General features: G+C 32.5%; 1 protein-coding gene across 1 annotated transcript in view; it reads right to left on the bottom strand.

Annotated features, from left to right (window-relative positions):
- Window positions 1-4,175: 4,175 nt before the first annotated feature.
- Window positions 4,176-26,450, bottom strand: part of LOC129229674 (centrosomal protein of 78 kDa-like) — a 37,022-nt gene continuing 14,747 nt past the window's right edge. The window contains exons 6-14 of the mRNA XM_054864031.1: window positions 23,408-23,579; window positions 19,933-20,043; window positions 19,792-19,856; window positions 18,184-18,246; window positions 17,216-17,268; window positions 14,805-14,919; window positions 13,053-13,130; window positions 8,944-9,092; window positions 4,176-5,989 (exon numbers count right to left, since the gene is read on the bottom strand). Of these exons, the coding sequence (XP_054720006.1) occupies window positions 4,270-5,989; window positions 8,944-9,092; window positions 13,053-13,130; window positions 14,805-14,919; window positions 17,216-17,268; window positions 18,184-18,246; window positions 19,792-19,856; window positions 19,933-20,043; window positions 23,408-23,579 (2,526 nt within the window). The 3' untranslated portion in view covers window positions 4,176-4,269. The remainder of the gene's footprint in view (window positions 5,990-8,943; window positions 9,093-13,052; window positions 13,131-14,804; window positions 14,920-17,215; window positions 17,269-18,183; window positions 18,247-19,791; window positions 19,857-19,932; window positions 20,044-23,407; window positions 23,580-26,450) is intronic.

Below are 26,450 nucleotides of genomic sequence, written 5' to 3'. Positions count from 1 at the left end.
ACAATTATAGCACAATTTTTTGGGCAATCACGATTGCTTATTGTTCTCACTTGACAGTTCTGAATTCCTATGATTTTATTTTCCACCTGCCTCCCTCTGCAGCACCACCGTCGGCCGGCCGCCTCACAATGCTGCTCCTCTAGCGAAAACCGTCTCCAGGTTGCGTCATTTACTTGCTTACACCTATACACACGCATACATACAGGCACCTACACACAAACATACATACCCCCCACACAAACACACAACTACTCCCCCCCACACACATGCCTACACACACATACACATACCTCCACACAAAAACACACATGCCTACTTACACACACACACTCCTGATTGCGAAAAATATAATTTAAATTCAAGAAGTCAAAGTTCAAATTATTTCTCTTTTTTTTTTTTTTTTTTTTTTTTTTTTTTTGATGCTGTAAAATGTCAGCGAACAAAATATCCTCATAAATATTATGTAGTTGGAAAACAAACACATTGTGAAAATATTGATGAACTTTACAAAGCAAAGTAATACTAATATATCATTATGAACGAAGTTTAACGAGAGAACTACAATAAACTAAGTGTAAAAAACAGTCAAAAGGATGAATGTATGATCAGAGCAATCATAACAACTTCCAGCAAGCACACCAAAACAAAAACTTCAAGCTTTAAAGACATTCTCGATCAACCGTAAAAACTTACATTGAATGAAGATTTAAGTTTGGAACAAAAAGGACAATAATTACCTTCATCACAAGGTAAGAACAAGCAGTTTTCAGTCTGAAACAAAATTAAACTATGCGGGACAGAATTTACGGAGGAGAGTTTGTTTTGATGCCATTCACTAAAAAGTTATGTAAGAGATTTAGTCACAGTTAAGTACATTTATTACCTGTGTTTTTTCTTGTGTTCGCATAAAGCAACTGGTCAGCCGTGGATGAAAAAAAACAACTTTACAAAATGTGGACGTCTCACGTCTCATGCATTTGCCAATTGGCGCTTTACTCATTAGAAAGTGATTGGGGAGAGAAAAATACTGACACATTGTGTAACGGCACAGCCACCAGAAAGGCCGTAGCCAGCTGGGGGGGGGGGGGGGGGAGAGAGGACGAAATTTTCAAAGTCTAAAATTTCGTTTTTCAGAGTTCAAATCGGAAAAATGCAGGATACCCCCAAACTTCCTCCCCGCCCCCAAATTCTATCAAATATAGTCTTAATTTTTCGCTTTTAGGGCTTCTTTTACAGAACAATTTCTGGGGGGGGGGGGGAGCGCCCTCAAACCAATTCAAAGATAGTTTAAAACTCTATCCGCTTCTAAAATTTCAGAATCGGAAAATTATTGAAGAAGGGCCCCCAGATCTCTCTTCCCAACCATTACCGAAGATCTTCTAAAACTTGCGTTTTAAAAGCTTACTTCAAAAATTTTGAACGGGAATGTCCTTCCCTCGCCTTACCAACATTTTTTAAGACTGATCGTAAATTTAGTTTTCAGGCTTTAATTTCGAAAAGTCTCCGGAGAAGAGCATCCAAAACCTCCTCCCCCCTAACATCATTGAAAGTCAACCAAAATTACGTTTTTGAGGCTTCGATTTTGGGATTGCCGGTCCCTTACGTTCATATAGATCAATGGCGGATCCAGAAAGTTTTCAAGGAGGGGATGGTTGATTTTTTTAACTGACCGATAACGGCGTATCCGGTTTATACATGCTGAGGGATTGGGGGCGGGGGGCGTGCCACAGGATCTTTATCTAATACTACTAAAATGTAGACTTAGCCAAGGGGTTCGCGAAAGAACTCTTGAAAGAGGTATTCTAACATTGCATTTCAGAACTTCCAATTTTGTAATAATTCCAGGGGAATGCTTCAATCTCTCCCCTACCTAACATTATTGAAGGTCGTCTTGCGCTTTTTGGAACTACAGTTTCGAAAAATTACCAGAAGATAAGACACTGAACCCATTCTTTCCCCAAACATTACTCGAGACGTCTAAAATCGCGTCTTTATCACTTACATTTTACTTAATGCCCGGGGGGGGGGGGGAGTCTTTCAAACTTCTCCAAGATCCTCCAAAATTGCCTTTGAAACTTCAAATCTGAAAAGTTTCTGGAGAAGAGATTCGAGCCCTGTTCCTTTTCTTAACATCACCGAAAAGGTCCTACACTTGCATTTTAGGACTTCAATTCGGAAAAATTGCCAGTGAAGCAGGTCTCTCAAGGGAAGAGGCTTGTGCAGAGCTTCAGTAATGGGGGGTACCACTGCATTCAGGTCTGAGGCCTGTCATTTAAGGGAGTCAGGGGGAGGACAATTACCACTCAACTCCTCCTCCTCCTCTCGCAATGACTCGACCGCATCTTAAATTATTATTTTCTATTCTTTTCGCTTTTTTTTTTTTTAAATTTTTTTTCCTTTTTCTTTCTCTGAGCTAATGGGGGTACCGCGGTACCCCTGGTGACCCCCGTGCTCACGTCTTGGCTCAAAGGAGGGTTGATCGCTCCTCCCTTGTGCCAAAGATGGCCTACAAGCGCGTTTTTCGCATTTCAATTCCAAAAAAATCCCGAGGATTCGCCACCGAATTTCTTCTCCTTCTAACATTACCAAACATCGTATTGATTTTTTGCAACTATATTTACAGTGGAATTTTCAGAAGCCAGAAACCCCCTCGGCAGTAAAAATTCTGCAAATATGCTTACAAAAATGATTTAAAAATACAATTTTAAAGTTTATTTATTTTTTGTATTCATAAAATTTTTCAATTTTAACCAAAATTTTCGGAAATGCCAACCCAAAATTTCCGGAAATGGATCACAAACACCTCTGCATATGCCTTTCTTCTAGAACAGGAAGGACTAAATATTAATGAAGATCCCTTCTTTGTTATGTTATGCCCTTCAATTTCAAAAAAGGAAAGCGTCCCTGAACCCCTTTCCGCATAACCAAAAATTGTATAAACTGCTATTTTTAGACTATACAAATTAATAAAAATTCAGTTGGTGTGGGGGGGGGGGGCGAGGTGAATCTCTCCTTCCCTTAACATCACCAAGTATTTTTGAAAACTGAGTTCTTAGAGTTACAATGTCAAAAACATTTTGGTGACAAACTCAAGAACTGCTCTTTTTATAGAGATACAGAAGAACTCACTCATAACGAGCACCGTTTTAACGTGAACCGAATTTAGCGAGGAAACCAGAAATACACGGTTGGTACAATGTTAAGTATACGGGAGAATAACTCGCTTAATGAGTAAACTTGGCTTAAAGTGAGCAATATTTTTGTGATTCATAAAATTTCTATTCATTTCCAGCTCTGCTTATTCTTTATTGGTTAATTTTCTTTAACATTTCAAAGTCAACCGAAAAGTAGTGATAAATCATAAATCCTGAGAACAATCAGTGACAGCACTAATTTGTGGAGTTATCCACTAATTCGTGGAGTGAACAAGCATTTAAAGACTATATACAGTCGGACCTACATATATCGAAGTAGCAAATTTCCGGCAAAAAATTCGATGTATAAAAATGATCTTATTTTATCCTAAAATTTTCCTAAAACATTAAGGTTAATTTTCGTGTATGAAACCCAATTTCTAAGTTATACGAGCATCGGATTAAATGAAAGTTAATTAAAAAAATAACAGAAATTGCACATTATTGCACCATCATACATTTTCATTCTTCCGCAATTCAACTTAATCCGCAACATTAGAGGATTTTTGTTTTGACAATGTAATCGAGAGAAAAGTAAAAAATCAATCTACTTAATGAAAGGATTTTTCCGGGCTGTTGTGCCATGGTCTGAGTGGACAGTCGCAAATGTGTTTTTAGAACTTCGAAAATTTCAAGGAGAGTGCCAGCAAAACAAAAGACTTATGTAAATACCAAAAACATTTTTTTCATCGCCTAAAATTTCTAGATATTTTACAATTTTACATCCCTATTCCTGGGTTTCTCTGCAATTTCAGACATTGTATTGAGAGAGTACTGCAGAAGGTCTTCTTTTTGGGAGGAAAAAAAACAAGAATCCTGGATAACCAATTATGAAGACCAAAAAATACTAGGAATATAGTAGGGAACAACAAAAAATCAACTTCCCAGCACAACATAGGTATCAGGCACCATTGTGCTGCGTTTCTTTTTAAACAGCAGATTGAGGGAATTTTTGTAGGGAGTGAAAGAAAAAAGCATTTCTATTTTACAATGAACTTTTTACTTAATTGGTACATGACAAGTAGAGAAATAATCAAAAAATAGCATGAATACATAAACATTTTTTCACATTTTGTTATTCAGAGATCTGATGCATGATAGAGTCTGTATTAATGGCACGAGATGAAACCGATGTAATATCGCTCAATGATGGAACAGAAGAATCTTCCTGCTTTTTCTGTTCAAGCTTCTGACTAGCAACTTTAGCATTGGCTGTTGCCCCTTTGGGAGCATTTCTTGGTTGCTCACTTTTAGATGATTTATTGGAATGCTTGCTTAAATTGTTTTTTGAAGCTTTTGAATTGCGTTTCCCAGAAGAGGAAGAGTGATTTTCATTTTTGGGAGGAACAGAATGTTTGCTATGACTTGCACTATTCCCTTGCTCGGTTTCCGACTTTTTCCTGGACAAGGTCTTTGAAGAGACTTCAATCTCAGAGAAAGATTTTGCATCCTTACTTGTTGAGTCATCACTGACAGTTTCTAAATAACTTTTAGAGACTTGTTCTTCATTGTGGAGAGATGGTGCAGATGAGCCATACTTTGACTTGCTTTTGGATTTTGATTTTTGATTTTGACAGTTAGATTTCTCAGATGATGAATTAGAAAGACTCCTTCCACTGCTGGCAAGTTGTTCTTGAGATGATGATGACCTATCAGACAAAGAACTCTCACTGTTTGACAACAGAGGCACACCTCTCATAGTTAGATCTTTGATTTCTGCAATATCTTCCTCCGTAAACATTTGAGGATTCAAAAATATTCTATGAGATGTTTCTTGTGGAAACTCAAGATCGGCAGCATTTCTACCACTCTGGGATGACTCAGATGGACGTTTCAACGACTGATTTGATGCAACTGAAGAATTGCACAAAGGAACTGAACAAAAATTGTTTGCACCAGAAATAGACTCTTCGGACAACTCCTTTCTGATCAGGATTGGAGTAACATTTGATTGGCCTAAGTCCACGCTCTTGCTTCGGGCAGCCATTGCCAATGCTGCCTTCTCAGTCAACAACCTTTCCAATTTTTCCCCAGACAGACGCTGCTGAGCGACCTTCTTCCGAATATAGTTATCAGCTTTCCTTCTGTGTTCATCGGAAGCTAGCAGAGGCCCTTGAGAAAATGTGTTTGGCGGCTTCTGACAGGAATCTGGCATTTTACATGGATTGCTGGTTTGTACTGGTCTGTGAGGACATTTTTCCAATTCAGATTTTACAACTTTAATGAAGTCAGCAGGACATTTGAAATCTCTCAACTTCTCAGGGATGGATGATGGTGACAGCTGTTTAATACATATGTGACATTTCGGGCAATCTTTGCAGTGTTTGAAATCAGACCCAGAATCATGTTTCCTCCTAGTTTCTGGCTTCTGCTCCTGATTAGGAACACTTTCTTTACAATAGCTTCTTTCGCGCAGTTCTTTAAACATTTTAAGTACAGAACCTTTTTCTGTAGAGCTGACATTAGTTTTAACTTTCTTGACTTCCGTCTGTGCTGGTCGTGTGCAAGGTGTTGGCACAGCATATCCAGCAGTAGTTTGGCACTGGGTATGAGGATCGAAAGGCATTTGTCTTTTGTCGTGCTTTTGACATGGGCAGAATTTCTCTGGCTCAGGATCAGGGGCTTTTTTGGCTAATTTACTGAGTTTTATACAGCTAAATGGTCCAGCAGGATTATCTGCAGCATCTAGCTTCTGCTCAATTACTTTGACTTGCATTTTAGCCTCTGGATCATCCTGTATTAACACAATTTCAGCTTCTTCATTTATTCCAAGTAATCTGATGAAGTCCCAAAGCCTGCATAGCAAGAAACAGGATTCAATTAATTGAAAAGTAAAGTTTGCTTTGATTTAAGAAAAAAAAACTAAAAAACTAATTATGTTGTTACTTGTACATAGTAATAATTACAAAGAAAAATTCCTTTTTTCAGAGGGTGAAGGGTGGAAAAGGGGACTGTTAAGAAGGCGGGGAAGGGATACTTTTGATAAGGTCCATGGAATTTAAAAAGGTCTTAAATATTTTTTGAAAAATTCGAGTTAGCTAAATATTTATTTATTCACATAATACAGGAATATGCCACTCAAAATTCAATAGGAATGAAAACTCAAAACTTTGATCATTTTGAAACAAATCTTACATTAATATCTTAATATTTAAAAGTGTGATTTAAAATAAAATATATCTTTCTCTCCTCATAAAACAAGTATTTAAAACTTTATAAAGCATTGCAATGTCTCTGATTGCTGTTGTTGAAAAATCAATTTTAAAAACGTATAAAGGCGGAGAGGAGGACAATTTTGCTTGAATTGTTTCAAGCAAAACTAGTCAGGTTACTCTTTTATGCTTATAAGTTGCGTGGATTTTAAAATGTGTAAGTAATGTAGATCTAAAAATCAATAAGTAATGCAGATCTAAAAATCAATAAATAATGTAGATCTAAAACAGTAAGTATTGTAGATAGAAAAATCAGGTTTAAACTAGTCAGCTTTTGGTTTTTGGTTAACTTTCCCTGGTTTGATTTCATTGGAAGTGGAAGAAATAGGAATGTTTAACAAAATACAAAAAAAAAGTTTTTTAATTTTTAAAGGTTATTTCTATGGGCTTGTTTTGAACTAGAAAGTATGAAACAAAACAAGCATATGATTTCATGATTACAACACTCAAAAATTGTAGTTAGTCTTAATATTGTTATACAGTAGGCACCGCTTTATGTGATCACTTTGGGACAAATACAATTTGATAACAATAGCCAACTGATAACAATAACCGAAAAGAATCCAGGAGACACAAAATAATGATTTTTTTTTCTCCAATTTAGGAACATTTATTTTTGTAAGCTCAAATTAAAATCTCAATGACTCAACTAAACGCAGTTTTAAATCATAAATTACTAAATTAACAGAACGGCAATGTCTGAATCACAAAAAGTTAAAGCTGAATTATGCAATTTTTAATAACATAGTAATATGTGAAATAAAATATGACCTTTTTCTTTGACACTCCTAAACTACAGTTTCAATGCAGATACAGCTTTTCTATGTTTTACAGCATGGTTTTGCTTGTTTAAATTCTCATTTAGCTTCACTTCGCTTTCAGTCTCATCACAATTCTTTAGCAGCTTACAAAGTAATGGCTGAAAGTTCTTTACTGTGCTGCAGCATCTCTTTGATTAAGCATGGGTAAATTGTCGAAGCATTTTAAAATGTAATTTTTTTTCCTTGACAGATCATTGCTCTTTTCCACCATGGGTTAAATGTTTGACCGTTTAGAGTACAGGTTTTAAGGTAACTGGACTGGGAGAAAACGCTTCTGCTTTACTAATAAGAAGGAAACTTGTTTTCCCGCAAGTTACATTAATTCTCTCAAAGTGGAAGGAGACCACTACCTGCAATAACGGAGGTCCTGTCTACAACATATCCAGTGACTGATTTTTTTAATGTGCAAACGAAAGGCATCTAGGGGAGTCTGTGGTCAAAGAGAACAAACTTCTTCGTGTTTCATTCCTAGAAAACGTTTGTCTTACTATTGAAAACCACAAAATGCCACACAGAAAGTTAGTCTTGTCAGGATTTGTCTTTGTATTTTTTTGATTGAGGAACAAAAGCAGGGGAAAATTTAAAAGTTTATGAAAAAGTGATAACAATAAATGAAGACACTGACTACAATAATTTAATTTTTAATTCAAACCAAGCTTATAGAAATAATCTTTAGAATTTAAAAAATATATATATTTTTTACTTTATCTTACTATTATTTTCTTTTTACAATGAATTTGCAAAACTTTTTGAAATTTAAAATATATTTACCAACTACACATGTTTATTAAAATACAAAAATGGCAATTACAGTAAAACCTGTGAAGTTGACCACCCTTGTAAGTTGACCACCTGACTAAGTTGACCTCTTTTTTCAGGCACGGAATTAGCCCTTATCATATAAATCAACCTTTGTAAGTTGACCACCTGTTTAAGTTGACCACTAAAGTAGTGCACCGCAAGTGGTCAACTTACACAGGTTTCACATTTGAATATAAATGTATTGCGCATGAAGAGAGTATAGCTTATATTTACCATTATCTGTTCTAAATAATGCAAGTTTGTATGCTCAAATTTAAAAGCAATTTGAACAAGCATAGTGGGATCTCCCCCTTAAAAAACGCTTTTGAAATGATGACTTGACTTAAATCAAAGAAAACTCGAAAACCTGCATTATTTGAAAAGTTTAAAATGGCCAAAATCCACAAATATATGCTTGCTTAAGCTCAGTTTCGAAATTAATTTCTTAAATTTATTAACAAAACTAACTTTACAATTATTATTATTTTTCCATTGCTTTTGGCAACAATTAAAAAGCCAAATTAAAACATGGACATTATGACAGAGAAAGTAAGCTAAGATATGGTATTGAAACAATAGATTTTGCACTTGCTAAGTTTAAATTTGCACATTTATATATATTCAGCTAATCATCAGTTTTTTCTTTGAAAGTGTGAAAGACCGCAATTAATAGAGTTTACAGTACATGATCTTTTCCTTTTGTTACATTGATTTCCCATTAAATTAATACTTAAACTCCTTTTCATTACCTCATCCCACTTAAAATTGAAATTTGCATAAAAATTCATTTCAGGCAAGTGTTGGAAATATTTTGGGGAAGGTACGATGATGCTCAAAAGAGAACGTTTTCACCCCACACTAATGCCTTTATCAGGATAACAATAATTCCATATGAAGAAAAAATCTTTCACATACCCATAATCTTTCATGATGTCTAAAAACTTTTTGAACCTCTCAAAAGTTCTTCGGATATCGAGATAGGTATCCTTATCCAGTACAACAGCACCACAATGATCTGAGATCTTCCTTAACTCATTCCGAAGATGCTTATTTTCATTCATGTACTGCAAATAAGAGAATATTTGTTGAGACATTTCTGCACATTCGAAAATCAGAAACAAAGGCACACTACATCAATAAAAAAGATGAAGGACATTCAGCTGGACAGCTGAATTGAAAAGATAGCGGGCATCAACAGGCATTCTTCATCCTAGTAAGGTTACTTTCAAAAAAAAAAAAAAAAAAAGTACAACAAGTTTAAAAGTTGTTAAAAAAAAAACTTGTAATTTTTATTTTTAAGGAAATTGGTTACAAGATGCTGTTTTTAATATTTACTACAGCATTAGATTATACTTAAAAGTATATAATTGCCAACATTGAAAGCTGAAAATTAGGGAGACTTATGCGTAAAATTAGGGAGATTTTGCATGATCATATTTGACAAAATAAAAGAAAAAAGGATTCTTTTAAATAAGCCTATGTAGAAATTGAAATTAATCATTAGAAACTCTGGTAGCACTGAAAAATCGGAAATTAAAATAATGACAATAGTAGCCCAATTTTGAATCCCCCTTTTTCCTTTAAATATTTTAAAAAAAAAACTTTTTTTAAGTTTCAAAGATTCAAAACTGTTAAGGTTAGGCAATCACTTGTTCAAAACATAGTAATTTCAGCTCAGCTCTTTTTTTTAAATAAAAAAAAAATTAATGTGTTGTAATTGTGCAGCAATCTTTTAACATACACTTTTGGTTAATTATAATTTTTTTTCTCATAATACAAAGCCTATTGAACAAAAGTAAAAAATTAAATTAAGTAAAAATATGATTTACGTATTGAATCGAAACAGCACACTGTACAATAATAAAAAGCAACATCTGTGGACTACACACCGCTGCAATTTATCTGACTTCTGTTCTAGCATATTAAAGTATACAGTATAACCTCGATTTAACGATTGTCACGAGACTGGAAAAAGTTAATGTTAAATCAAGGATATCGTTAAATCGAGGAACATACATATTCAATGCAGTCAAATTTGTACCAGTAAAATGTCACATTAAATTGATCAAATTGCTAAATTGGGAATCATTAAATCGAAGTTATACAGTACAATTGATCAAAAAATAAAAGAAATTTAGCATGAACAGGAAAAACGTTTCACAGCACGATAGGAGAGTTTTCACCAATTATCGATTTATTTAGAATACAAAATACGGAAAATTACGAAATCTGGACAGGTTTGATCCCTAGCACCGAGCATTCCGGATTCGAGTTTCAACACTGTACTATTACTTTTTTGAAGTTAATTACTACAACCTTTAAGTTAAAAAAAAGTTTTAAAACAGGCAAAGTTTTTATACATGATAAAACATTCAAATCCGCCAGGTAAAAATTTAGAAGTTCAGAGTAAACTCCAGAGCATTTTATCAAAATTTTAGGGGGATTTCTTTCTTTTTTTCATTTTAAGGAAGGAAAATGAAATAAACATGTTTAAAAAATGATCAAACACCCAGTTTTCATGTTCATGTATGAAAATATTTCGTTTTTGCAACTGTGAGTTTTCCTGTAAGGACTCTCAAAATCTCTACTCATTAAAAATCCTTAAGTAAAGGAATTTTTTTTTTTTTTTTTGATAAAAATCATTACCCCCATAATACTAAATACCTATAGAGTTCTTGCTTTTAACACGGAGCAAAACTGAACTCAAAACGAGGGAACAAGGAACCAGGGGTCTGTCCAGGATTTTTCACAGGGTCCGTTTTTTGTGAAAAATCAAACAATTTCGCAAGAAAAAAAAATTGTTAAAACGAAATTTTAGAATTTAGAGATGGCACATACTGCATCAATTAAATTTAAAGTTGAGTGTTTTACTCTTCTATGTCGAAAAAATCATTCTGGAGTGTTTATCTGATATTTAGCGGGGGGGGGGGGGGGGCATCGCTCTCTCAAGTATCAATATTTATCTACCATTCTACATTATGTTAAATTATACTAGAAATATTTCTGTACAATATTTACAATAACTGTAACAAAAAATTAAATAAAATTCAGAATAGGGTTCAGCATTTAACTTTTTGACCCAAGACACTCTTAAAAAGCACAGAATTTTGTTAAAAACTTATAAATTCCGTGATTTTAACAAAAAAAAAAGATATTTTAATTGTTTACCTCTTAACAAAGCCTAATAAACATTAAAAATGCGAAAAATCGGATTCCCATAGCGGATGCAAAGAGATTGCAATTCTCAAAGTGAAGGCATCAAAAGTATAAAAACGGCTTGTAAAAGAAATATTTTTGATAAAATTATTTTTAAATTGCACTTTAGGGTCCTATGATAAACATTTCATTAATATCTGTAGACACAGTTGACGCAAAAAAAAAAAAAAAAAAAAATCTATTCAGCATTTTAATTTTTGACTCATAACAGAAAATGGAATTTTGCTTTAAAAACTTGAAATGAGAGTTCCACAAAAATAAAGAGACTTTTCATTTATTTGCATCCTAATAAAGCGAAGTTAGCTTGAAAAAAGAACAAAATATGATTCTCATATCGGATGTTAAAAGATTGCATTTTTCAAAATGCAGACATCTAAAGAAAAAAAAACGGTAATTAAAAGAGTTTATTTAAAGTTAATCATCCTTGGTAACATCGAAAAATCAAAACCCATATAATTTTCTTCCAAAATAACAATTAAACATCGCACCGCAACGCAAAAACGCAAATATTGACAAGCTGGTAAAATGATAAGAATATTTTCTAATCAAGTCATTATAAAGGTTTAACGCCAGACGCTGCTAAGTGGTGATAATTTTGAAGTTGATAACCCTATCTGAAGAGATCATATTTTTTCCCCACCCTTACTATCTATCCCTTTGCAGTTCTAAGTTCATTTCGCAGATATATATTATTATTGTTTAATTGTTTATTAAATCATGAGCGGGGGGGGGGGGGAGAAAAGTGCTTACCAATGCCTTTTCAGAAAAGTTTACAACAACACAGCTGCTAATTAGCTGTGATAAAACAAACCATTATATTTATTTGGCAGTAGCAATTACTTATCACTTGCAGAAACATCGCAAGCGTGCCGATTTTTTTTTCTTCTCAAAATTAGCCGATTTAGTATAAGCTGATCCCTCTAATTTGACTTCAAAAAAGGCTCCAAAAATTATCGGTTTATACACAGAAATATGCGTTATTTTGTTTTTGCTCTTTCAATAAACAATTTGTGAAAGATCCGATCTTGTTTATCAGAATTTTGTGAAGGGTCCCGTTTTGTTTGATTGGGATTTTCTGAAAGGTCCGTTTTGTTTGATCGGGATTTTGTGAAAGGTCCGTTTTGGTTGATCGGATTTTTGTGAAGGGTCCGTTAACGGACCCAAATATCCTCTGGCCAGACCCCTGGGAACAGTCAAAGTTGGTACGGAGCCGCCAATAAAATGTCACATTGTTTTTAAAACAAATTTATATCACTGAGTTTTTTACTCGTTTTATTTTTTTTTTTAAACTTTGACGAAAGACTTAAAACATATTTTGTTCTGTACAAAGAACAAAAAATTTGAATTGCAAAACTGGTCACGAGGTCTGCCCATGTTATTTTTAATAGATAATCTCAGCTAAAAATCAAGCTGTTTTACTTTGGAAGGTGCAATCAAGACGTCTTTGGTACTATGGGGTCTCACCTAAAGTCATGGTTAATATCTGTTAAAAGTTAAGGTTTCTTTTTTAATTTATAAGAACTGTCAAATTATTTTTCAACGGTGTTTTTTTTTTGGAGGGACGGGGAGGACAAGAAAATTTTCTCAATTCTTTATCAAATTTCAAAAATAATGCATCATTTAAAAAGGTTTTTTTCATTAATAGTGCAAATGTTTTTCATGAATTGAAAAAAGCAAATCTGTTCAATTTTTTATACTTTAATTTTTATTACAGTTTTACCAATATTTGCAGTTGTTGAGTGTACTTTGCTAATCAGGAAACACAAATCTAGTTGCCAGCAATGCATTAGAAAATATATTTAACTCACTTTCTCGATTTCTTGTGTTAAGTACCGTCGTACTTTTAGTTCTCCTAAAAGAGATTTGCGCATTTTCTTTGCTTCACCCTAAAAGAAATCACCAATAATCAGAGAAAAAATGAAAAATCACATTGTAACAGAAAGTAGGAACACATACTAAGACACGTTTTGCTTGATCCGAATTTTGTGAAGGGTCCGTTAACGGACCCAAATTTCCTCTGGCCAGACCCCTGACTAAATTAAACTGATATAGAAGCAAAATCCATGAAAAGTACTACATGCATGTAGAACATGGACAGAACAGGTAACTAGCCGAACGGGTTCTAAGAAAATTGGTGCTTTCCCTCTCAATTAGTGCTGTGATTCCTGATCCAAAATTCTGCAACTTAAGCAAAAAAAAAAAAAAATGTTCTCCTTGGATATGAAACCTAAAGGGAATGACTACCAACATTACATTAAGCTTGCTTTAAAAGTATTAAACTATATCTTAAATAAAGACCATTTTAGTCAGCAAAGAAATAACAGAAAACTATTCAAAATTTTATATTTATAACGTTTCATTTGTTTTGTTCAAGAGTAGTTTTTCCCCTCCCAACTGTTCTTCTTTAGCAGCTTTGAGGTTCTTTTTTCCTTTTCCTGCTCTCTTAGAAACTATTTGATAACTGCACATGGGGGGGGGGGGGACAAGTTACTGCTTAAGTGATAGCTTTACTTATGCAATTCAACATTTATATTTAATTTCACTTCAAATCATAGAAGTAATAAGAAAATGGCTAGAGAGCCTAGTAGAGCAGAAAATTAAATTTTTCAAATAGTTGCCAGTGACCGGTAGCCATAGAGAAATTTTTAGACTCCATGTTTAAAAAAAAGGTATTGACTGATTAATCTTTTTGAACATGTGAAGATTAATTTCATATTTTGGAAATTCTTCAAATTTGGATATGCTTAAATATCGTGCTTTTGTTTCTAAATTACTACTGTTCTTTATACTTATTGCTGTTTTAGTTTTATAAGTAAGGAAGAAGCTTGATTTTTAATTATGTCACACAGGTTTGTTTTAACTTAAAACAGAAAACAAATGCAAGTGACAATTGTTTCTCATAATTATTACTGACCCAGGCAACGCCGGGTATTTTTGCTAGTAATATATATTTCTGCAGAAATAAAAAGTTTAAAAAAAAATTGATGGGGTGAGACTAACAGCCCTGTACATCAACAATTACATGGATGTCAGAGGCTTGCCAGTTTTCTGAAATGTTCAACAGGGACGCCAGAAGCGAAAATCTTTAAACAAATCATGTTTTAAGAAGTAAAGTGGGTGCTTCTGGTTTCAAAGTATGTGTCAATGACGTAGCAGAAATTGATTCAGTGGTTCCAATCAATATTGCATGGGATGGTAAAGTATTGCATCCGCAAATTTTTCCTTTTTTATTTTTTGCATTTTTGTTATCTATTGCTTTTGAGCTCTATGGTAAAGCTTGCTCATTTAGTTTCCTTTGGAAATTAGGACAAAAAAATGTAAAACTCCAACATTTCCTTATTGTTAATATGGGGAATCCAAAATGTGTTTCTTCAACTATCTCAGAAACTCATTTCTGCACATACTGATCTTTACTTTCCCATGGGAGAATATCTCTACGCACTGAAATAGAGGTTTCTTGCAAATATAAAACAATACTAACAATTTTCAAGACAACATATAGTTTCTAATCACATTATTGCAAAAACAGTCATTTTCCAGTTTCTCCTCATTGTACTTACAATTATAAGTTCATCACATAATGGATCATCAAAAGGATCTGTTTGGCAGCCAACATCTAACATACTTGAAGCTTTTTGAAAAATGGACATGGTAGAGTAATCAACATCATTAGGGCTGGGGAAAAAAAATCGAAATGAAATATTTAAAAGCTAAATAAACTGGTAATAAATAAAATTTCAACACAAGAGCATAATAATAATATTAATATTAAAACAGAGTAACTACCCAGCACAGGTGAGATAAATATGAAAAGCAAAAAATGTATGCCTTAAAATTTCAATAAAAGATGAAAACATTATTTTATAGAAAATTTTCACACCAAAAATATCATTTGTAAAGAATATTTGTTATAAAGCGCACAAAGCTTAAGTAATGCTTCAGTATTTTCACAACTATTCATCACAACATTGGGCAGAAAAATTCTTGTTGATCTCAAAACTTCAGTTTAAAATCAACATTTGATAACTAGCATAACCAACTGAATATATAATTGTTTGAAGATTAATGGCAATACTGGGAAAATTCTTAGTTGCCATGAATTAGCAATTTTATTAAGGGGTTTTTCTAGTCTAGAAATTCAAAAAAAATTTAATATTTTTCCCTTCATATTCTCAGAGTTTAGACCTTTAAGAATAAGCTTCTAAGAGGATTTATGGAAATTCAAATTATTGTTGGAGTTACAATTAAGTTTGTTGAAATAAACTCTTTTACTGAAATGAGACTGCAAACTTTAAAAGCGGTTTTTCTTGAAACTAGTTTTTCCGATACGGTCGACAAGATACCTCAGGTTCTAATACACCAATTTACTTGAAATTTGGTAGAGACTTTCTTAGTACTATCAAAATTGTCCCCACGAAGGGGTTAAAATTTTTGATTTTTATTATTTTTTTAAAAATATTCAAGTCCAAAAAAAGAAGCCAAAAAATGAACTTTTTTTTTCAAAATTGGAATTTTTTTTTTGGAATCACGCCAACCAGGAGACTCCCCTTTTTTTAGAGTCCCCACTTTGCCAGCCTCCTCCAACTACAATTTTGAATTTTTTTTCAACTATTGTGCATTTTTATACATTTAAAGTATTAATAAAAAACTGATAAAAATGGATAGTGAAATTATCTGCTGTTTTTTTTTTTCTATTACACCTGTAAAATCACCTTAAAATTAAGCCTCTAGACTAGAATAACCCCTTAATGGCGACGTTTTTGAGATAGTCACCACTTTTTTTTAAAAGTAAAAGTGCTAAATAATGTGTTCTTAGCATTTTTTTCTTCTGTTGAAATTAGGGATAACAGACCTGCCACCCTTATGAAATGAAAAAAAAAAACAACAACAGGAGATTGAGTCAAAGTGTCAAGGAAGAAAACGGGATTTAAGAATGTTATTTGGGGAAAAAATATGATTTTTATCGAGTATTTTTTGCTCTGATGTAATATATAAATCGATAACATCTCAGAGTTCTAAAAGATTCCTGGTAAAATAGCATGCAATTGACAGAAGTTTTATCACACATTAATTTACTCAAAAAAAAAAAAAAAAAACACTAATACAATTTATATTAATACCATTAGCCCGAAGACACCTATGTCAATGTAGTTACAAGAAAAAATATGTAATACTAGTTGTAAAATAAAGTATATTTACTACTACAGTATATTTCAAAACCGGGGGGGGGGGGGGGCATCTGGAAACAAGGGATGCCAAAAATATCTTTGAATTTTAACTCAATAGGCATTGCACAGCATACAATTCAGGAAATTTTCAGAAAAAGGAGAAACGGATGCTAAAAGATTGCTGCATAAACCTTTTTCCCACATGTATATGATATACGGTAGAGAACAGTGATGCCATTGGGTCTTGGAAAGATCGAGAAGCTGTGGCAGTGCCATCTATTAAGTTTTTAAAAAATGATTTTCCTTTTACAAATGAAAATCTCGATAAATTACGACAAAATGATGATAAAATGAAAAACAGGGAGAAATGATTAAAAAATGGGAGAGTTGGCAGCTCTGCAATAAGGATCAGAAACATTATTTTAAAAAAGAAGTAGGAGTGGTATAAAATTTGTCTCTGAAAAGAGAAAGCACATGTAAACTATAAAATATTTATTTAATTCTGTAGGGGATCATAATTTTTGTGAAATTTTTAAAAATTCAAGTGGTTACTGACAGATGATTTTTTTTAATTCCTTTTTTTTCCTTGCCAAAATGTGTCCCTCTATTAAATGAATTTCTCAAAAACTGATCATTCAGAAGAATCACTGGAAACTGAAATGTTATGTGCCAGTTCTTGAATAATCCTGAATAACCAAATAATCTGATTATAGCAATCACTACACAAGAAAGCAAGCAAAACTATAAAACCTGGAAATTTTATAAATAATACATCATTTGATATTTCAGTACAAAATTCTTACTTTTCCATCACTCTAACAATCTGCATAACAGGAGGTGGTTTCTTCAAAACTTTCTACGGGGAAAAAAGTAACTGTTTACAAATATGTAAATCTATTTAATATCAATTTTAAGCATAATAATTGTACAAATAACATGGACAAGACTTTATTTAACACTTATGACTCTACACTGGAAGAGGACATGAGTGCCATATTTTCTTCTACAATACGATGCTTAAGTAATGATTTAAAGCCATACAATTTCATCTTCCATCGCATTCAAGTGTAACCATTTTCGCTACTTTAATTGATATATAAACTTATTACAACAACTCTTTATAAAAATTTGTTTTTAATTAATTTCAATCATGATGAAGTTCAAAGCATTTTTTTGAACATAAGGCAACACCAATTTTCACCTAAAAAAAACTGAAAACACACAGCTTGAGCTGTCATCTGCTTTTTTTTTCTCTCAAAAAAGTTAAAAAGTCATACTTATGATAGTGCTCAGAGCTTTTAGAAAATTTTCTAGCAAATGTTGGAAGGTTGTACAAAATAGAACGATGTTTGCAAGATATCAAGAGTCCATTTCTTTAATCCGAAATTTTGGAAATATTACCATCTGGCTCTAAAGCACTCTCTATCATAAAAGGAAATTTTTTTTTGCTATTACTGCTTTTTATGTTATCCAAAAGAGTTTACTGAAAGTAATGTGATATTCCATAATGAATGATGTAAGGAAATTTTTCTAATTGAAACTGCTCGGCAGTGGCACTGCAGTTGAAAACAGAAATTTAACAATTCTTTTCCCAACAACATTCGATACCTACGCAGCCCATAAAATTTCACCATAAAAACTTCATCTTTGGTTGTAGAGAGACTGATATTTTGACTTTAATATGACTACATGCATCACGATTGCTGTGCAACAAGTTTTGAACAAAATTTTTTAGAATAAACAAAAAAATAATAATAATAATAATAATTACCTTTTTAGCAAGTACTTTTGGATATACCATTCTGGGAGGCACCCAAGTTTGGAGCATTTTGTACTAAAGAAAGAAAACATAGTGTTAACAATATAATACACAGAAGGCGACAATGAATACATTATATGAAAACATAGGTACAGTCAAACCTCATTAACTGCCAATCTTAGCGACCGGCCAAAAGTTGGTAAAAATCTAGTGTGGCAGTTTAAAGAGTTTTCAGCAGTTCTTCATAAATAAATGCATGGTTTTAAGAAAATACATTTCAAACCATGTGTTTTCCTTTCCAAATGAGCTTTGAATAATAATAGCAAATGAATACCAAAAGAATAAATAGGACACAAATATTTAAGAGATAAACTTACCAGCACAAGTCAGTTTAATGTTTGAAAAAATAGCTATCTTCAGTGCTTTGTTTTTCATTTTTTGTTGGGTACATAATTCATTCACATTTTTCTCTAGCCTGAGTATGTTTTTTAATCATCTCTCTGTCAGTTTTATTGTTTTATTTGAAGTTAGAGTCTTAGTTTTTTCATGTAATCCTGTGTTTCTTTACCAATGATTTCAGGTTCCAACTCTTCGTTGTCACAATCTGATTAGCTGTGCTCTGATATTTCAGGAGCTGTAAATTAAACTGTCTCTTTATTTGTCAATTTTTCAAATTTAGGCTGGGAATAGTCAATGTTTAAAAATTCATCAGTGTTCATTTCAAGGTCCAGTACCTCATTAGCTTATTGAAATGTTTCATTAAAAACTGTAACTGCAAGGTTTTGAAACATCTGTTGATCAACAATTGCATTGGCTCTTATAAGTCCCATATGCTTCCAGCAGTTTTTGATAGTGTCTTCACTTACAGTCCCAAGCATTTTTTGGAAAGTAAATTGCATCTTTTAATGTAACATCACATTTATGATCACCATTTATATATTTCCTCAACCGAAAAATCGCCGGTAATAGGCATTAAAAGATTTGATGATGCCAGCATCCATTGGTGGTAGATCTCCTGTGGAGTTGAGGCAAAATTCCATACTTAAGCTAGACAGTTTTTTAAAATTGTGGCATGGTGCATTGTCGAGGATTAGCAGTACAGTTCTTTTCATGTATTCTCATTGTGTTATTAACAGCACACACCCAGTCACTGAATTCAACCTTAATCATCCATGCCTTCTTATTGAAATAATACTTTACATAGAGTAAATTTACGGTTTTATATAGCGCTAATTTACTTCAAAACAGAAATTAATAATTTTTACAATACATTAAAGCTTATAGCTTTTCAATATGACTATAGTATATGATGTCACGAAATTTAATGCTGTCCCCTATTAGCTAAATTTAGCAATTTGATTTGAAACGAAGTTCTGATAAGGTTTGAAGAAGAAGAAGAAAAAAAAAACTAGAATCAAGATAGATAAATCACCTTTGTGCTGAACAGAAAAGTAAGGAATAAAAAAGTCAAAAAAAAAAAAAAAAAAACACAATTTGCAGTCTGCAATTTGTGCTTTTCCGACATTGTTATTTCTCACTTTTTAGAATCAAGTATTTCAAGTAATCCACATCATCACTACATGTATAAATAATTAAAAAAAAAAAGAAAAAGAAGCTAACCTTGTTTTGTTTTCCTGCACTATTAAGATGCAACTGCTGGCCGATTCTGCGCAACAACATTTCATCTGGAACAAATATGGGACAAAATTATTACACATATCTAATTGAATTGGGATTTATTTACAATTATAACTTACTTACCAATGTTGCTGAAGCGGAGATCTATAAGTTGAATCACAGATTGCCTCTTACATAGTTCTAAAAGTAGCCTGCCTCCTTCATTACTGATTCCACACTTGTACAAGTCCAAAGCTAAGAAATAAACAAAGTACAGTGAAAACCTTACTTTATGTACCTTCAGTTCCAGTTACAGTGCACCCTCAAAGCTAAACAGTTAAAAACTTATTTATCTTGATAAATGGTCTGCAAGTGCATTTCTTAAAGATCTAATGATTAGCTGAGAACATTCGCTTAACAATACAGCCATTTCCCCTTATTTTGATTATGGGTATCATTATCAATCCCTTATTACGAGAATCAACTAAGTTGAAATTTTTGCTCTTTTGTGATCATGACTTCAATTAATGTCAATTATACATCGTCTTGTTTGGGGACTATATTATTTATTACAATTGCTATGCACAACACTTACTGTGCAGTAATATCTTTCACACAAAATTCAGAAAAATTTTAATTAAATAAAAAAAGCTGGCATCAAACACAAGACCATAAAACTTGTGATTGATTGACTATTTATGAGAATAACACTTCTGCTGGAATGACTGAGCTGGTGGTGTATTTCATGTAACACTTCTGTAGTTACCCAACCATGAACACTTGAAAGTTAAAAGATTGTCTCCACATGAAAAACATGTGCAACAGATATTTTCTAAGAAAATGTTGATAGTTTCTATGGTCTTTGATAAAGGCCAAAATGAGTATTTTGTTGCAAAGTTTAAACTATTACTTGAAGAATTGAACAATTTGTGATTACATGCTTTTTGTTCACAATCAACCAACAAATTTTTTAAAAGTGGTTATACAGTACAACCTCGTTTATCTAGATTAACTGAGATCAAAGGTGATCCGGATGATTAAAGATCCGAATAATCTAGGTCAGGGGTTTCTAACCTTTTTTACTGAAGGTTCACGTTGTAAGTTTTTTAAGTGAGGAGGTCCAACAATCCAATAGCACTTTAGTTCAGATGGTTTAGTTGGCGAAAGCTGATTTTGGTCAAAATGATGGGAAAAATGACTCTCCAGAAGAAATTTTTTGAAATTGAAGTTCCTAAAATGCAATTTCAAACTATCTTTGGTAACTTTAGGGATGAAATTGACATTCAGAGACTCAAATTAAGGGAGAGGCCTGGGTCCCTCTGGTTGCACCCGTGCTCAGTTGCTGTTTTTGAGATTTCCTAAGCTTAGTTTTCATTTAAAATGGCTTGAAAATTTTTATGTTTTTTTTTTAGTTTGTAAACCAAGTAAATCTTTAAATAAGCAGACTTCGAAAGAAGATGTATTTTATATCAAGAATACATAGAACTGTTTAAAAGACTTGAATTATTCCACTGTCTTCTGGTTCAAACATGTGGGCGGATAGAATTAAGCACGGTCAATCTAAAGCTTCATCATAATAGTTCAGATTCAGTGAATTTGTATTGTAACATAATTCATTGTACAAACTATTCATGAGCTGTACATTTAACCAAAATAAAAAGAGAATGCTTAGTGTATTCACATTTACATTCTTTGCTAGAATAATTTTAAATTTTCTTTGTAAAAATTTCTTTTTATTATACAAATTTGATTCAGATAATCCGGAGACCTGGATGAATGAGGTTCTACTGTACTCATTTTTTTTTTCCATTTCTAGCACATTTTAATAGGCATTGCAGTACCTGGTTCATAATACTGAAATTTTTTAATCTCGGTGACAATATTAAGTAGAGCTTAACATGTGTAACGTATATGTGCAAATAACAAAAAACAAGCAGCTCTCTCTATACGTGTTTTTCTAAAATGTAAAGGACAAAAATTTTTCCTTTTTATATTTTATGCAATCCTCAGTTTTGATTTTTCATCTGCAAAGGTATATTGTCATTTCAGAGCAACACTAAGACATCTAATCCCAGAAATAACACTAAAATATATTACTGTTGCTCTGAGGCGACGATATTTGATATTTTGATATTATCAAGGAGTTTTATTTGCATTTTTTAAACATATCTTTCTTGCATTTTAAGGAGAACTTTTAAAGCAAATATAGTGTTGAGTTTGTTTGAATTATACAGTTCCTTTCTAACAAGAGAATTCACTATTTAATGAAAAACTTAATTCTGTATAAATAAAACAAAGAATATATATGTATGTGTGTATGTTCCCTATACAAGTCCACAGTTTGCATCTCGAGCTAAATTTGGCAGGGAGGTACTTGGGCACCCAAAAAGAAACATAAAGGGCTTTTCAAATGTCAAAAAAGTGCCGAACTGTTCGAATTTTAATTTTAGGACCTGGAAATGCATTCTCTAAATTATGAGGGCAAAAAAATGCTGGCACAAAATAGAATAAAATATTCATAGAAACCCCTGATTTTTCTGCTTCAGATAAAATTTGTTCCAATGTTCTGAGGTAATTAAAACTTGAATTATAACTTCTTAACTAATTTCATGCTAAAATGTAGGTAAGCCATCAATTAGAAATTGATTGTTGAGAAGAATGCTCGTATTTAAATTTGTAGCGTGAAGAAAATCTTGAGAAGAAAGATCTGTCGCATTTTTTTCTCGAATATGAAAAAAATAAAATTCTTGCTTTTTTTTTTTGAGGCTTTTCTTGTAATCGGGGGATTTAAAAATGTCCCTTTTTTTTGGTTATTTTTAAGCAATCCGTTTAGAAATGTTGCAGTTTTTTTTTATGTTCATGCTTGATGATATAACTTAAATTTTATTCTAATTAACTCCTTCATTCTAATTAACTTCACTTGACATAACTTTAATTTTCGAGATAGACCATGCAAAGTCGGGCAGTGCAGCTAGTGATTTTATAAAACAAGTTCTTAGAAAATTTTCAGTCCTGAATACACAAGAAACAAGAATAGAAAGGGAAAATAGCCTGAAGTACAGAATAAAGTCTGCTTTTCAAATTGACAGTGAATATTTTTAAAAGGGACACATGAGCAAGATACTATACGAAGTGTTCCTAATTCACATAAAAACTTTGGCTGTTTCTTCTGATTATAATTTTACATCTTCAGCTAAATTCAATCTTTTAACTTTATTTTCAGAGCTTGTAACAAGCTCTGACAATGTTGCTGGTCATCAGTTTTTGTAACTGCAGTTCATAAATCAATTCTTTTCAAATTACATATGAAATAGTGTGGTGTTGCTAAGTGGTAGGTAAAACAAAAAATAAGAAAATTTTCAGTTACAAAAAAAGGGATCATTATTACTTTTTTGGTGCATTTTTGATTATTCCATTCTGAAATCACGAGAAAAAGGAGAGAGAAATCAAATTCCATGATTTTGAAGAAAGTGAAAAGATAGGGATTAATAAAACTCAAGAGAGTTGAGTAATACTGCTTTATAACACTGTTTAAAAGTTTGAACCTAAAATGAAGGCATCAATACTCTAATAAACAAATTTCAAAAATAGAATACATCACAAGAAAATTAAAACATACCCTGAATCCAATGATCATCTTCAAGACTCTCAACCAACTTTGAAACTCCTTGATCAGTAATTGCATTATCACCCAGAGATATTCGTTTCAAACCAACAAATGAATCAAAGTCTGCAGTTTGGTAGCGTAAAGTAGCTTTAAATATTTCACTAGATCTCCTATTTTTATGAGCCTGAGAAGAAGAAAATCATTGAAGTGAATTGGTTTTTGAATTCATGATTAACTTAATAACATAAAGGTGAATAAAAGCAACAAGGGAACAACTGAATTTCAGAACAGGCAATTGAATGATCTTTTTGATCAATGGCGACTGCTATATCTCAAGAAGTAATACAAGGATACAGAAAAAAATTTGATGTACAAGTGAAATTAAACAGAAATGAGTGATGATTCTTCTTTTGGCCGTACTTGTACCAAGGGGGGTTTATTTGCCAGAATCTGAGCAAGATATAATCAGTTTTATTATATATAAACAATGAAAGATGAATTAAATTTAAGTATTTTCACTTATGATCACCTCAGGAATGGCTAAGAGTTAGAGGTAGAACAAAATATAAAAATTTGCCAAAGATTCTCTTAAGTCCTGTCTCATCTTTGTAAGACTTGAGTTACCAGAGACATTAAATTAAAAAATGAATACACGTTCTTTCAGGATTCTAGGGGGCGAAAACTTACTGACCCACTTAAAACACCGATATCAATGAAAGAACAAATTTTTTGCATATAATAGAGCTTGATTGAAACTTCCAAGTTACGCAGAATTGAAAATATGCCCCTTTTTAGTAAATTTTGAATCCATTTTGAAATTTTTGTAGCAATTTTATTGTTCATGGCGGATCAGAGAAAGCTCAATGATATGAAACTTTTATCTGTTGCCATTTACAAGAATCAAAGTGACCAACTGACAAAATATAGGACATTTTTTTGAAAAATATAGAACACAATTTAAAAAAAACATAGTATATATATATATATATATATATATATATATATATATATATATATATAATGATTTAAGTTTGCACATACATCACGAAAAAGTTACTTTTTAGTGCCACTGATAAAAAAATATACATACATAAATTTTTATGCATGTCTTATTAATTCTTAACTGTCACAATATAAAAATTTAAATTTCTCACACAAATAAATAAATAAAAATGATGATAATATTATGGGAGAGAAGACTTGAATTCAATTTCAACTGAAAATGAGTTAGCAACAAATTACACAGAACTGCTTATCTATTTCTGAGGTGCTTTTCAATTTTTTATTACCAGGGTCTATTAATGCTTACAAAGCCTCAATGTCAGTCATATATTTATGTTTGGGCCCTAATTTTAATTTGGTATTCCCCTTATCTATCATTGTTTGAGCAGAACTAATGCTTTCCTTAAATCCTTTCAGTTTATTTCAAGAAGATTTTTTGTTACATAACTCGATTTAGGTTCCACATTTTTTTCCCTTCTTTTTTCTTTCCAATTTTCTTTTTCTTCCTTATATTTCGAGTGTGCTGCTTTGTACAGCTGGATTATTTCTTTATTTACATTAACATTTCCCACAGGATGTTTTACGAAGTCTTTTATCATTCTAAGACCAACAATGGGGTTACTTCCTTTAGTCAAAAGTGATAGAATTAGCGCTACATCACTCCTCTTGACTTACCATTTATTTAACTTTGTTTACGTTCAGTTAAAATGCCGCTCTGTTGCATCACATGACGCTCTGTTGCATCACATGACGTAGTTGGCAATCCCATGCTTTTAGCTCGTTAGAGGGCGACACCTGTATTAGACGATTATGCAGATTCATGCACGTGCTTAGCCCTGATTGGTTGCGGTGTTCTGCATGCGTATGAGAAGCATCTGACAACTTTCATGTCCCATCATGCATCAATATGTTTATTTGGTTTTGAGATATAAGTGGATGTTTCCTTACTGAAGGGCATGCTCTGTTACTCACTAACTCACCAGAGGTAGCGAGTTGCTACTCTCTACCGGTTAGGCTGCTTAGCCATTTTACACAAAAGTTGAGCATGTGCTAGTCGAAAAGGGAAGATGTTGTCTCGGCCATATTAGATTTAGGCTCGGTGTTGTTTGTGACCAGGTATGCAGTCATGTTAAAGTAAACCGGTGGTCTTTTCACATATATTTATTTTAAGTTGCTTTTAATATTTTTAGTTAGAAAATAAATGTTATTGTTTTTAAAAAATGCTTCATTCATCTATGAATTTCCGAACAATCACTATGTTAAATATTGACTAAATGATATCAGATGTCTACAGCATTTGCTAAAACAGCAAAAAGTAATACTTTTTGTCACTGAAATTGATAGAATAAGCAACAAAAAAAAAAAAAGACATGGATCCAGAAAATACTTTCATTTTCCCAACAATTTTTTTTAAACTAATTTTTTAAAATGTCCGATTTTTCAAACAAGGCGTGGTCTTGAGACGTCACAAATGATGCTCTTTGGCTCATCTTTCGCGTTTCCACATTATGATAGTCAAGAAGCGTATTAAAATTGAGCTCTACGCTTCTATCAACTATATTGTTGCCAATACACATGAGTAAAGATGCGAATTAAGTATTTTGCTCTGTGAATGGCATTTCATCATTTGTGATGTCATCGGCAGAAGTATAAACAATGAAAGCATACCAATTTAAGTAATTTTTTAAAAACATTAAACTTAAATAAATTATTTAAAAAATGGTCAGATCCTATGTTTTTAAGCATGCTCTTTCAGAAAAAAATACTTTTAAAATTTTGGAAACAACCCCATTGTGTCTAAACTTGTGTTTGGTTTTTCACTAGTCAAAATTCTTTTGTTGACAGAAAAGCCTCTCTCCTCGGAAGTTTGGCCATGAGAGAAAGTCAGGATTGCCTTAATAAGTTTGATCAAACTAAGGTAGCACAGCTTTTCATCTTCAGATTTTAATGAATGTAAAGCAAAACCAAACCCAGTGGCGCAACAGTCCATGAGGGCTAAGGCCTACTGAGCCCATCTCGGTTGAATCAATTATTTCAGAAAGGGCATAGGTCC

Source organism: Uloborus diversus, chromosome 9 (assembly GCF_026930045.1).
Source record: "Uloborus diversus isolate 005 chromosome 9, Udiv.v.3.1, whole genome shotgun sequence".
Classification (NCBI taxonomy): Eukaryota; Metazoa; Arthropoda; class Arachnida; order Araneae; family Uloboridae; genus Uloborus; species Uloborus diversus.
This window is presented reverse-complemented; position numbering and strand designations above follow the sequence as displayed.